The sequence below is a fragment of the Acanthaster planci genome, linkage group LG19 (genome assembly GCF_054643075.1).
Source record: "Acanthaster planci isolate LZ-2023a linkage group LG19, COTS_SCS, whole genome shotgun sequence".
NCBI lineage: Eukaryota > Metazoa > Echinodermata > Asteroidea > Valvatida > Acanthasteridae > Acanthaster > Acanthaster planci.
The window spans coordinates 2,266,885-2,280,512 of NC_141795.1; the positions used below are offsets into that span (position 1 = coordinate 2,266,885).

The 13,628-nt window shown below is 44.0% G+C and overlaps 1 protein-coding gene across 1 annotated transcript in view; it reads right to left on the bottom strand.

Annotated features, from left to right (window-relative positions):
* Positions 1-1,841: 1,841 nt before the first annotated feature.
* The window catches only part of fras1 (Fraser extracellular matrix complex subunit 1), a 117,288-nt gene continuing 105,501 nt past the window's right edge, over positions 1,842-13,628 (bottom strand). The window contains exons 55-65 of the mRNA XM_022229248.2: positions 12,695-12,895; positions 12,135-12,322; positions 11,568-11,651; positions 9,795-10,714; positions 9,216-9,343; positions 8,922-9,082; positions 8,517-8,629; positions 8,191-8,357; positions 7,483-7,688; positions 6,853-6,999; positions 1,842-6,410 (exon numbers count right to left, since the gene is read on the bottom strand). Coding sequence (XP_022084940.2) covers positions 5,823-6,410; positions 6,853-6,999; positions 7,483-7,688; positions 8,191-8,357; positions 8,517-8,629; positions 8,922-9,082; positions 9,216-9,343; positions 9,795-10,714; positions 11,568-11,651; positions 12,135-12,322; positions 12,695-12,895 — 2,903 coding nt within the window. The 3' untranslated portion in view covers positions 1,842-5,822. The remainder of the gene's footprint in view (positions 6,411-6,852; positions 7,000-7,482; positions 7,689-8,190; positions 8,358-8,516; positions 8,630-8,921; positions 9,083-9,215; positions 9,344-9,794; positions 10,715-11,567; positions 11,652-12,134; positions 12,323-12,694; positions 12,896-13,628) is intronic.

Consider the following 13,628-nt stretch of genomic DNA (forward strand, 5'->3'; position numbering starts at 1 on the left):
GGTCTCTGCAGAGAAATCAGTTTTAATTATTCTGGCTAGCAGAATAAGCACAAACACCTCATTTGGAGGAAAAAATGTTGCGATTTTGCTGCCGTTTTCCCACTCTGGATGTATTTTGCCCCGATTGCACAAAACTGACAGCTGTTTCGTCACTTTCGTGTCACGTCACAGAGTGCGAGTCGCGCAACCAATGATTTGCTGCAAGCAGTGTGTGACTGGACAGGGAACCAGCCAAGGGCATTGCGTATTAGCTGCACACATCAGTATAGGACTACACAGTATGTGTTAATATATAGTGTAGGCCTAAATGCAATGTTAGAATTCTGGAAATACATATGTCAAAGTTTGTCAGTCGAGCAAGAAAGACTGGGATTTTGCCTTCTCATTTGAGATAATGAATGATGCATCCAAGTGCCTGGCCTTCCCAAATTACAAGGCCAGGCATTTCATGCACGTGTCAAGTAGCACTTTGTACATGTATGTGAGCTGTATTACAGCTGCACGTGAGCACATCATCACACCCATGCTTGGGAGGATAAACAATTTGTAAGATGTGTGCAAAATCTAAGTGTGCATATAGGCCTACTAAGCTAAAGTTACTCATGTCATTTTCAAAGAAATGGGCCATGTACGTGCACTGTAGGCATGCCTAGTGTTGATCCTAGCCTACTCCGAGTCGTAGGATTTGTCTCAACATGTTCTTTTCCTTTCTCAAGGACACACGATACAGTACTATGGTTATGAACTTTATTCCTGTAAATAAGCATGAGTGTAGAATAATAAAAGCAAAATACATTGTACTTACTGTAATGACATAGGCGTGTATTAAACCGATTCCCCAGAGACTAATTTCTTACGCGTTATCTTGATGATACACAAAGTCGCGAAAATAAACGGATTACAGCGACACCATGCAGGCCATGCGCGCGCTCAGACGCCGCGGTGCACCGCACCCACGTGTTGTTTGCAGTGTACTCGCGAGTTTTGCGTAGCCGAAGGGCGCCCTCGCGCGTTTTCAGAGAGTAATGAGTTTTATCGTTGATAACTTGCCATTTTTTAAAATTTTGAGCCGAAAAATGGCAAGGTATGAATGAGCTTGAAACTGTGTAAAATGTTCTTCTGAGCTCAAAGGAAAAAAAGTCTACAAAATTAAAAACCATCGTGTCATTGCGACAAGGTCATAACTCTGATTTTTTTTACACTAGATACGACCTTGCTGCTCTAAGGTAACAAATTTGCGAATGCTTTGGGGAAATTTTAATTAAAACACAAGACTAACCCCCTGCTGTTTTATTGAATTTTGAGCCGAAAAATGACAAATTAGAATTTGCACAAAACTATTCTGAGATAAAATGAAGAAAATTTTGACCAATTGCAACCCAAAAGGTAATCAATGTCAAATTCTTATCTCATTATAAAGATGAACAAAGAAATTGGCGGGAATCAAACCCGCAGCCTCTGAAATACCATACTTGCGCTCTACCAACTGAGCTATCCAGCCCTACATTGGTTGCTGTTCCCATTTGCCAATATCTTTTTTTGGGGGGGCAGTAGCCAGAAGCCAATAAACCTGATAGCAATGTACTAGCAGGGAAATGGTGAACAGGGATCACTCGGACAGGATACAGCTTTTTGAACACAAATCATGAAACAAATTATATAGGGAAACTGACTAAGTTCTAATACAAATAATTGCAAAATGGAACAAAGAAGTTGACGAGCTGGATTTGAACCTGTGGCCTCCAGAATACCATACCGGTGCTCTACCAGCTGAGTTATCCAGCCCTATGTTGGTTAACTTATCTCAGATTACTTCATAGACTCCGCCCAGACGCATGACATCCATTCCCGTTTGGTACCTCTTTATTTCTTCAGAATCAAATAATTACTCCTTCAGGCATCTAGACTGCCCAAAATTAAATAGAAATAATTCCACTTAAAATGTGTGGAAGACAAAATACTATCGAGACAACAATAAGTAAATATAACATTTCAGTGCTAAAAAGCTTTGCCCCACCTAAAAAAAAGCCAAGGTATTCCCAAACCCAGTAAATACACAGTACAACTGAAACCAAGTGAAGATGTACAAGCTGATTACAAGTAGCATGCCTTCGTCAAAAGCATCAAATGAAAACAAAGTGTGACAACCATCTTACAAGACTGACATCCAAAACTTGTGTCAATGTAGCCAACAGCTGGATTGGATCTAGAGCTCTAATGTTTCCATATATAAAACAAACTAAGAAAAAAAAAAACCCTCAGCCACTCTCCCAAAGGTGTGTCATGCAGGTCTTCCAACTGCTCCTGATGGAGTCCATGTTGTTTCACATGCGAATTCCTGTGCAGAAAGTAAATTATGTCCTGCAAAATAATTACATGTGCTCAGGTTTTTTTATCAATCCAGTGGCTATAATAATCCGGGCTGCATCACACCTTTACACCAAGAACGTTCACGTGGTGTCAGTGTGTACTGAAGTGTCTTGGTATTTGGAGGTCCATTGCATCTGTCAACTTGAGGGCCCAGTTACAAAGTCAACAGGTAACGGAGGCCTGTAAACCTCAAACAAGTATAAAACAGTGGTTTCCTGTTGGACTGTGTACGCAGACAGCAAACAAGCCAAGCTATAAGGAACCATACCAAGGCATTGCATTCTGGCCAATCAGTGGTCTTGTTAGGTATGACATCATAGACTGGCTGGCATGGTTGAGCAGGTCCTCCTGTTACCTTTGATTCTTGTGCTCCTAGTATTGTGGAGAGTCAGTACGTTTCGTACTGAGTGGAGTTCTGCGTTGTGTGCAACTTCCATGCCAAGGGTCATATCCATTTCTGTTGCTGCTAATCATTGTAAATGGGTCCTCGTACCCAAACGGTTGAGAAATCTTTAATCAATGGAAAGAGTCTAGTACCTTGACTGCTGTGCATCGACCTTGTATTCTTTCCCAGAAGGTATACTGAGGACACAATTAGGCCATTGAATCAACTCTCAAACTATGGCGGCACATGTACTATGTAACAATCTACCGTTGGTTTCCGCTTCTAAAAAAGTTCTAGTTTTCAGCTCTACACTCCAGGACAAGGCATTCCATTTCTACCTTGACAAATATAAATGTATACAGCCTACGTAAACTTCCACATCTTTTCAAGGAAACATAATTTCAACTTCAAATTTCATTTTTTCCCTCCTCTGTGGCTGGGCCAGAAAAGTGTGGAAGCCTCTACATAACCTATTGACGAAACAAATACCCGATTATCACAAGAACTGCGATTTTCAGGCACTTCAGTGGTAATAAAAACAAATATAGCACCATACTATTCAAAAGTGAGACAATTGTACACACTAGGAAATATAAAAAGAAAAGTCACATTGCCCAATTTTACAATTCTTACAAATTCTACCTGTTCCACCAGTGGTCCTTTGTGTAAAATTGCAACAAGGCAGAAAGGTTTATTTGGCGTCAGTTTGAGAACTGACACATAATTAATCACATTAAAGAAAATGTTTAAATGTTTTTAAAACTGACCTCTGGAAAAACACAGAAGAGAGACTGCATCTGGCAGTGAGATGCATTTACATTTACAGCGCATACAAATATGTCAAAGGCACAAGTACGCTGGTTAAAACAATTTAGTCGACAGTAATTGCTTGGTAACACTATATTGCAATGTACAATAATTTCTGCAAGTCTATCATAATTGCAGAGGATCTGTTCTCAAAACGAGGAGGATAAAAAAATGTGGGGTTGAATACAAAATGAGGCAGGTTTTATTTTAGACATCAGATTTTGTAAACATTGTGTATGTAATGCTAAACATCATGAAACACGAACGATGACCTAGTACATCAGTCATCAGTGACTACGTAAACGTAATATCCTAGCTCAGAAAACAAAACATCCTCAAAAATCGATTTTTTTTTTTAAAGAACCAGCAAACAGACCTAAATCCAGTCTACAAAGAATCATGAAACAGAAAGAGAAAGCTATCGATTTCCTGAGTGTAACCAGAGACGTGTCTGATGGCTGTGAAAGAGCAGTGTGGAGAATGGAAGTGAAAAATGAAAATGCTCCCAGGCACTTATTTTTTCAGCTATTAACCGATTGCTTTGTCGAGGCAGGTACAACGCCTTTTTATATTTTTCACACTCAGGCTGTTAAAACTACTTTCCCTCTTCCTTGCAGCATTGGCAGTTATAATACTAGTCTCCCTGAATTTGTGGATTTCACAGTTTTTTTCTTAACTATTAAACAAAGGAAAGAAGAAAATACAGCAGAAAGTAAAAAACGCTAACTGTACAAACATTTCTCTTTCTCACTTCCTCACAGAGCACCATTAAGCTAACATGTACAATATAAAAAAAGAAGAAAATATTTTGTCACTGTTAAAAAAAAAAAAATCTGTCAGCATGATTGCCAATAAGGAAAGCTGGATCACGGTTTCAGACCCTCAAACTTGGCCTGTCCAAAACTGTGGGGTATCCCAACAGGATACCATTTTCAAACCAAAGCTTTTGACGTGCTGAAACCAGATGTAGGTCTAGACAGAAAATGCAAGGGGGTGCAGCCAATACATTTTGAGGAGGGTAATCAGGCTCTGAGGAAATTGTAAGAAACGTCTATTTCCCTCACTGTAACTATGGAAAACAAATTCACGCATGAAAAGGTTTGGTGACATGAAAAAAGGGCAAATTGTCTGCACACCTACAATATAAAAAAACTGCTTAATACAGAGACTGGCTGAGTGCTGAAGAACATTTGCTGAAGAACATTTGCTGAACAGCAGTGGGTTACCAACCAAACTGATATGTAACATGCACACCACCTGCGACTGGCTCTCCGCTGGTGCTTGATCGGAGGGGTCATCCACTCAGCGATATTTCTTCACCACTGTAATCCAGGCAGTAGCAAGCAGCCTTATTTCCAGCAGGATCAGTTTCAAATCGGAGATCCCATTCTCTGGACAGCCCAGCATTTGCTCCGAGCTCCTTTTGTCTCATTTTTCCTGTCTTCCTTATTTTGAAATGGACATCTATGTGCACCACGCCATGAGGCATTCGTAAACAATAAACCACACATGGCAGGCATTTTAGTAACCACCCCCAATAAGTTCCTTCCAAGCAGTAACTCAAATCATTTGTCAATTCAAGTCGATGCTAGGACAAAAATAACACAATCAAACCTCACTTAATCTAAAAAAAAGTCAAAGTATAAATAAGATGTACGAGTGTAACATACAGCGTTCATATCACTAAAAGTTTCGTGTCATGTTTATATTTATGTACTACAATACTGCAATTCAATTTTTATCTTACTAATTGATTTTTAGGCATACTAATTGATTTTTAGGCATGATGTCATTTAAATTAGTTGAATAGCATTAAAGCTGTCTACATTCTCCAACAAAGCGAGGAAGACCATTTTCTTTCTTTCTTTTTTTTTTTTCAATTTTTACAAACAGTGGCAAAAAACAGCAACAGTGTGAAAAAAAGTTGACTGCTGATACGCTTTAAGCTCAATACACATAAATAGGCAGCTACTTACAATCTGTAGAAATACATTTAATAGCATAGGCTTGGGATAGTGTAACCACAACGAAAACAACTTAGAGGTAGAAAATGCCACCTTGGCTCTCTCTCTTTAAACTCCTGTGGCATATGTTCTTTAAAAAAAAAAGTCAAAACGCTTTTCTTGAGTTGACGACACAATAAAAAATGTACCGATATAAAAAAAATAACATTTAAAGCACCCTTGTTTCATATTTTGGTATTTAAATAATGCAAACAAAACAATTGACAACTAAAAATGTACAGGGCCGGAACAAACCATCAAACTTCTGTGCCGCCCTCGATGCCGGCGTTGGATAACTTGACCTGTAGGTTAACCTTTTTGACCTTGACGGCCGGCGTGTTTAAGTTCTCTGGTTTGTGCAGATTTAGAGTGCTAACTTTGACCATTTTCTGCATGTCCATCTCGATCTCCTGGAGCTTGGGCGGCGACTTGTTGTTGGGAAGTGACTTGGTTGACGCGGAGTCCCGGTTGGCCACTTTGGGGGCTGGCTTGCCCGCCGCCCGCCGCTTCCGATGCCGCCGGTTCTCCGAAGCTGCTCGCCTGCTCCGGAGTCGTCTGGCGACAAGAAGAATAGCCACCGACAGGAGTGCCAGGAACACCAGCAGGCCCACCACAGCCGGCACCACCGTGCCCGTCGCGCTGCCCGCCACGCCTCCCTCGAAGTCGCCCTCCTCCAGCAGCAGGGATTTGATGTTGGTGCCATTGTGGTGGGAGCTGGGCTTGTGGCCGTTGGGGTTGAGTGGGTTGGGCACGGACGCCAGCAGGGAACGACGGAACCGTGGCAGGGAGTCAGATGGCCCGATGGTGTAGATTACCTGCATGTACCACTGGTGACCGGACTGGACCTAGGGTGGATGAAAACCGTGTCCAGAAATCAACATTCAAAATAAAAGACAGAAGCTTTACATTTAGAGATCTGAAGAAACAGGAAATTGTCAAGACATGGGGACTTGGACTAATGTGTCTATACAGTAATGATGCACTACAGACAATTTAACAATTTACTCAGCATTAACTCTCTGCCTTCAATAAGCCAATATGCTGGCTGACAATTGCACCTGCTGCCAACTCTTTATCAACTGAATGTAGATCTTTCTTCATCACAATTTTTTCATGAAGGCCAATGACAGCGTAAACATGGGCTTGCCCGTGATGCGAGCCAACTGGATTTCATCTCACTACTAATGAACACAATCACTAGCTTGCTGTAACTTCGCTGAAGAGCGCTGAAGATACCGAGGATATAAAACACACACCCCCCCCTTTGCCTTTGAGCACTATGCCTACCTTGTACAACGGATCAACCTTCATGATGAATCCATCCACGCCTGGCATGTTACTGACGGCGTTGTAGTTTTCGGTGTTACTCGCAAAGTTTGCATCGAAGGGCACGTCGTTGAAATTTGAAGTGACAGCATCAGTGTCACCACGATCCTAGAATAACAGAGAAGATAAATTTATAATGTGACAGGCCTGACAATGTCCTGGGCCTTTCTTCTGAGCTTTGAGGGGATTTTCATTTGGATTACTGAGCGAAAAACAAAAAAGTTTGAACACTGACAACTTGGACTTGAAATCTAACGTCAACTTGACTTGGCTTGGAGTTCACTGAGCATGACTCTCACTGACGAATCACTGGTGACAGAACTCATGCTCCTTATGTGAGATTCAGACTTCCCCTTGAGATCTTACAATTTCTACAAGATCAAGCATGGCTGACCAGTCACAGATAGCAGGGTGAACAGTGACAAAAGAATGCTTTAGTCGGGGCCCATCTGAAAAGCTTGTGACTTGGCTTAAGTCTGGCGGACTAGTGACGGACTTGTGATAGACTGGATTCGACTACAGCTCTCGAAATAGAGAGGCCAGAGGGCACGTTGCCAAGACTTCCAGACCAGAACTGATGCCAGGTCTCACCAGAATCAAGAAGCGGTGTTTCAGCTTTCGGTTCTCCTGCATACAGCCCAGCTGAGGACCCTCCTTGTAGATCTGACCATCCGGGTCGTAGTAGGGCACGAAGCCGTCCGCCCCCGTGCACAAGAAGAGCTTCTCAATCTGCAGCTTGTAAGCTCGGTCCAGGTCCTGGTCAGGGTTCCACAGCACCCGGCCGAAGATTCTTTGTCCTGAGACGGAGAGAAAATATCAGTTTCATACTGGGTGTGCATTTACAAACAGTGTTCACTCAGTGTTGGCGGACAGCTTGAGAAACAACATGAAGCTTACTTGGCTTGGACTCGAACCCCCAACCTTGTGCTTACTAGTGCGGGCGTCTTAACCACTCCATCAATATACTTGCCAAGGTTACCTGACTGGTTCAAGGAAGATTAGCAATAAACCACAAATAAAATGTAGACAAGATCTTTTAAACTGACGGAAATGATATTGCTTGTCCTTGTTCTTTCCTCGACACTGCTTATCAGAGAAATTCATGAAACGTTAACAAACTCAGCAAATGCAAAGTGCAAACCTGTAACAAGTGACAAAGATCACATGACTCCGGTTGGTCAATTGTTTTTTGGTGCACCTCAGCATTTGGCAATCAAATGTCCATACATTTACGGCTTTACAAACCTGAGGGAAGAGGGTAAAAGCAGTTGAATTTCAACTTTGAATAAGAAATTCTACCTTTCGCAAAGGATCCTTTGTAGTCCATCTCTTGCAGGCTCATGGCAGCATCGTTAGGATTCATCAGGAAAACCTTCTCGTTGTTCATCAGGTGGAACTCTGTGCTGAGGGAGTAGACCACGGGAACCGGGCGATTGGTCTGCTGGAAGGCAATAGGAACTACAAACCTGGCGAGGGGGAAAAAAAAAAAACCAAAACAAATATCAGCTCACCTGCCCAAAAAAAAAAACCCCTGAGGTTCAAGAAGGAGTGGGTACAATGTATCATCCAAGCGCTGAGCAAGGACTTAGCTCAGTGACTTGGGCAAGCGGTCAACGAAGACTTACTTCTCCGGCGGGTGGGCCGTGCACACCACGGGCATGTTGGGCATGATGTTGAAGGACTGGGTTGGGGTGACGGTGCACGGAAGAAGCTCAATCACGTAGTCACCAGAGTAGTCCTGTCACGAGAAAACATGGTAGGGTGCAGGGGTAAGCTAACCTGTGTATAGAGGCTTTGCATGGCAGCCATCTTGCAGGGCATTTTTTTGTTCCACAGGGAAACCTCCTTTTGTGCATACCCTCTATTCTGGCATCAGTTTTAACTTAAACCAAGATATACTCCTTGGTTCCATATCAAGCAGCCAAACTACTTCAAACATGTGGATATTAGAGACGCGACCCCAATATATTTTTGTTATCCAGGACTGGAAACGAAACTTCTCTGGAGGTAGGAAAATGTCAAACCCTCACCTTCAAGTTGTATGTGCTTGTGGCTCTCCATAGCTGCTGGGGACTGTCAAATGTCCCCTCGCTCCACAGCTGCTGTAGGTTAAAACCCACCCCTAATTCATGGGGTGGTACGACCCGGGAGATGTAGTCGGGCAGGGTGTGGTGGTCCATAACAAACAGTCCTGAGGGGAGATGAAACATGTCAAAATGGGTCCGTGTGAATTCAGGCCAGAGTGGATAAACTCTTCTCCCTCATCTCTGTTCCCCCTTGGCATCTCCCCTTCCCCCCCCAGAAACAAGCCTTTGATGACTGACCTCTGAACTTTGTGGTGGTCTTGAAGTCGATGATGAGATTCCCCCTGTCCCCGATCCGGATCCTCAGCACCTCCAGGCGGCCGCTCAGGACGCTGTCTGTCTCCAGGCCTGTCCTCCACAGGATTGTCCTGACAAAAGTCAAACCAAAGACAGTTTAGGAGATGCAGTTGTTTCCCGCTCTTAAATCCACCCCTCCAGATCAACTCCAGGATTTGATGCTGACTGTATGTCTCCGAGAAATTTGTAGAGAAACGTATCATGTTCAGACCAAATTTCTGAGAATGAAACAATTAAGAGTCATCACCTGTACCTTGGGGAGTTATTGTCCCATTATATGGATAAGAATAAATCCATTGATGAAGTACTGGGAAACATTCCGATAGATATGTGACCAAACTTTGTCAACCTGTAACCCTAAACCTTACGCAACCTAACAAAACCAAATGCTCGAGAACCCATTTCAAGACCCAAAAGATTCTCACTTCACCACAAGAATGACAAAATTTCCATCTTCTTTATACAATACCGGTACATGAAATGATTTTGAACAGTAAAGCGTAAAGAAAAAGGAGCACTCACTTGTAAAAGAATGAGAACTCCATCTCTGTCCTGTGGTCCAGGGCTCCCCAGCCAGTGGGCGCTGTGACGTAGATGTAGGAGACATAGAGGGGTACGGTCACCGTCAGGTAACTCTCGTCGGTGTCACGGACCTGGAAGTCTGTGGTGACGGCACCCCCGCAGAGATCGATCAGCTCGGTCATGTGATAGTAGGCGTCGAAGGTCCAGGTGCAGCTCTTGAGGTTGAGGTGGCGGTACAGGTTGAGGGCCTTCTGGCCCCGCAGCTGGGGGTCAAACTGATAGGGGTAGTTGTTGCCGGGGACCATGACCATGGTGTCCAGGTCCACGGGGGTCAGGAAGCTGTAGTCGGTCAGGCCTCCCCAGGAGGGGTTGTTGATGAGGTTGGAGCAAATGTGCTGCTGGCGGTAGACGGGCTCCGTCAGCAGGAGGCGGATGTTGTGGATGGCGACGGTGGATATTGCCGGCAACATGCCGTCCTGGTGGGGGATCTCCACGGAGACGTGGAGGGTGTTGGGGTGGTCCAGGTCTGTCGGGTCTACGTAGCGCAGGTTGGCGATGAAGGACTGGGCCTGTATGCCGCGTGCCACGCCCGCCGTGACCGGGGTGTGGCAGATGCCATTGTCTGTGCCAATCTCCACGATGTTGCTGCGCAGCGGCACGCCGGGCCGGCCACTCCGGTCATAGGGCTGTGCCATGCAGCGCACGTGGAAGCGCCGGCTGAAGTAGACGCTGTCCAGGACCTTCTCGTTGGGCGCGGTGAATGGGGTGTAGTCCACGACGCGCTCAAAGGGTGCCCTGGAGCCCTCCGCATCCGTCGGCATGGCAACCTCCCAATTGTAGTGGATGTTAGAAATGTTGATGCCCGCATCTTCACAGATGGAACGCGTCATGGAGTAATCAGGGTAGTGGGGATCACACGGCTGCATAAAAAATAATTGAATATTTCAAACCTGTAACAAACTTAAACCGAGTTCTTTAAAGTCAACAAATCATTCAAAAAACCCACCACCAACAAAATTTGGAACAAATTAAAAATTAACAAATTATCGTATGAACTTTAACGCCAAAAGTAAAAAAAACCACAGAAAGGCACACATAACTCTGAAAGATAAGCACCTGGCAAACACCAACACCATCACAACATGCATACACCATACGCACCTAACTACTTCCAATGACACCAACTGGAACAATTACGCTGTGGCTGATGGCCAAATTTGTTCAGCTCATAAACACAAACTTGGCGTGGGCCAAAATTTTACCAGACATGCATGTGCAGGTGCTATGCACCTGCTCTCAAAATCATCCTTACCTTGACAATATCAACTTCTGGAAAACAGTTTAGCGAAAACGAAGGCAACAGAGTAGTCATGCGTTAGATTTTGTTGCAAGAATATATCAGAATAGGCAGTGAATCTGAGACAGTTTACATGTAGCTTCAGCTTTACCTTGGCAAATATCGGTCTTTTGATTTCATTATTGAAAACAAAAACATTAAAAAATCATTAAAAATGTTGCAGTCTAATATTCGCCATGATGTGAATATAAAACATGATTAATGCGGGCCACAAGTAAAAAAAAGTCTTTGCTTTTTCACAACTTAGACATTTCTTTTCCTTTTCAATCTCGACGCCGAATGGAGATACCTATTTCTTGTTCAATGCCTGTGCAATATTTCAATGACCAAAGAAAGGGAAACATATCTCCCATCTTAGACCCATGAACAAAACCAACTACCCTTTCTTTTACAACTTCTTTCCCAGGAGTACTTACAGTAACACAGATGAGTGGGTAGCCCGGGGCAGGATCATGGTCCAGACTATCAGCTATGTCATCATAGTCCATTAACGACACAACCTGGCCAACAAAACGCACAGAGATGTTTCAGCAACGTGTGTGATATTACGATCAAGAAACCAGACAAATGTTTTTGTAAAATATCCATTTTTGTAACAAAGGTAGGCAAAAAAACAACAACACACAAACGCAAAATTAACTTTTCCCACTGACAGGCTCAAAAAGCAGGCTGACTCACATGACGGAATAAACAATAAAACAACGAAACCCTTGGCAGGAATGAATTAAAAACTTCACAGCTACGCTCGTGTTGGATGTCTTTACATGTATGCCAAGTTTCAATAAGATTGGGGACACCCAAGATCTTGAGAGGGGAAGCCTTTTTATGGATAAGCCTGAAAGACGGAAATGAAACAGAGAATGTGAAATAAGACCTAGTAGTTTAGTAACAGAGTGCCCTCGTCAGGGTGAGCTAACAGTAAATTATACCAACAGAGGTATTTTTTTTTTAATAGACAGGGTCAAGCAGCCAATGGGACTCACCAGCGGCGTGGAGGGAAGGACCACACTCCCTGCAGCCTCTTCGTCGATGATGGTGACCGTCGCCATGGTGATGGGCCCAAGGAGGGCGTTGACTGGGTCATCGGGTCCGAGGACCACGCTGAAGGTCTCGTGCCATTCCATGTCCTTGTTGTACATGATATTAATCTCGATGTCCACGGAACGGACGCCTATGCGTACAAGAGAAAAGGACAGTCAGAAAGCTGGAAGAGCAAAAGCTGCGTCGGAATGGTGCCTCTGTTGCTAGCTTTCAAACTGTGGGTCAAAATTAGACCTTCACAATTAATGCCAACCTTAATGCAATTTTCACAATCCCCAAAAGCAACCTAATAAGACCAGAACCTTGTTATGTTACTAAAAAAAAAAATCCTATGATCAAGTATCACTGTATCAAATATCAATGTGATATGTGTACATTGTGGTAGGTTCCCTGCTGAATCTTGCTTAGCATCAAAATTTGCAGTATTTTGCTGCACCAGCTGGCCCACAAAATCAGTCTCGGTTCTTTCTCCAGGAGCGTAAGACCAAATTCCAATGGGTACCTGGTCGGAATCGGATCACTTTGAAGTGGGCCTCGTAGTCCACCCCGGACTTGGCCGAGCCATCCCGGGTGCTCGTCCGAACCCGGGAGGTGCGGTTCTGGTCGCCAGTCCGGATCACGGTCAGGGTCACCACCGACATCTCATCCGGGTCGCTGGGCTCTCGCACGCTGTAGGCCATCCGCTCAAACTGGACGGTTGGAGCTACAAAGGGATAAAATGAATTTGAACTGCATCAACTCAATGCCGTGACAGGGTACTTCGGACATCTGCCATTGACTTAAATATGATTCGTCACTGAGTTCTAGGGGTAGAACTCTGTCAAATTTCAGAACGTTTCGTCCCTAAGCTCTTTAACCACTTGCTGCCGGGTGGTTTGGAAAATGTAGTGCACACAATCGCGACTTTTTCAAGATTTTCATTTGTTAGAAATTCGTCAAAAATTCATAATTTCAATTAATGGACATTTACACCCACACAAATTACTGTCTGGTGGCCACTCTAGTCTGACATAGACAAGACAAGACACTATATAGACAAAATCTATTGACGCCTGAGTATTTCAGCCAGGCCTGCAGCCTTGTAAAAAGAGCCCAGATTGTGTGGTGTTACGTAAGATCCTTTTGTTCCCGAAACCAGCACAGTGCGCTGCTGACCTCTATTCAACAGGGGCCAGATTAGCGTGCAGCGGTGCGATGTGGCTGCAGTGGTGGAGAGCTTTTGTCCCCGGAGGTAATCCGCTGGCTCTAAATGCCTCAAACCGAGGTATACTGTTTCAAAACAAGGCTGGATTTTCTCCACTATTGAGAGTGAAAAAATGTTGATAATGCCCAACAGCCTGGTCTTTTGTTCTGAGTACGGTCTTTTGTTACAAGGCCCAGTTCCCTTTGTCTGATTTCGGAGACCCTGGCCACGCGTATAAACACACGGTGCCCGA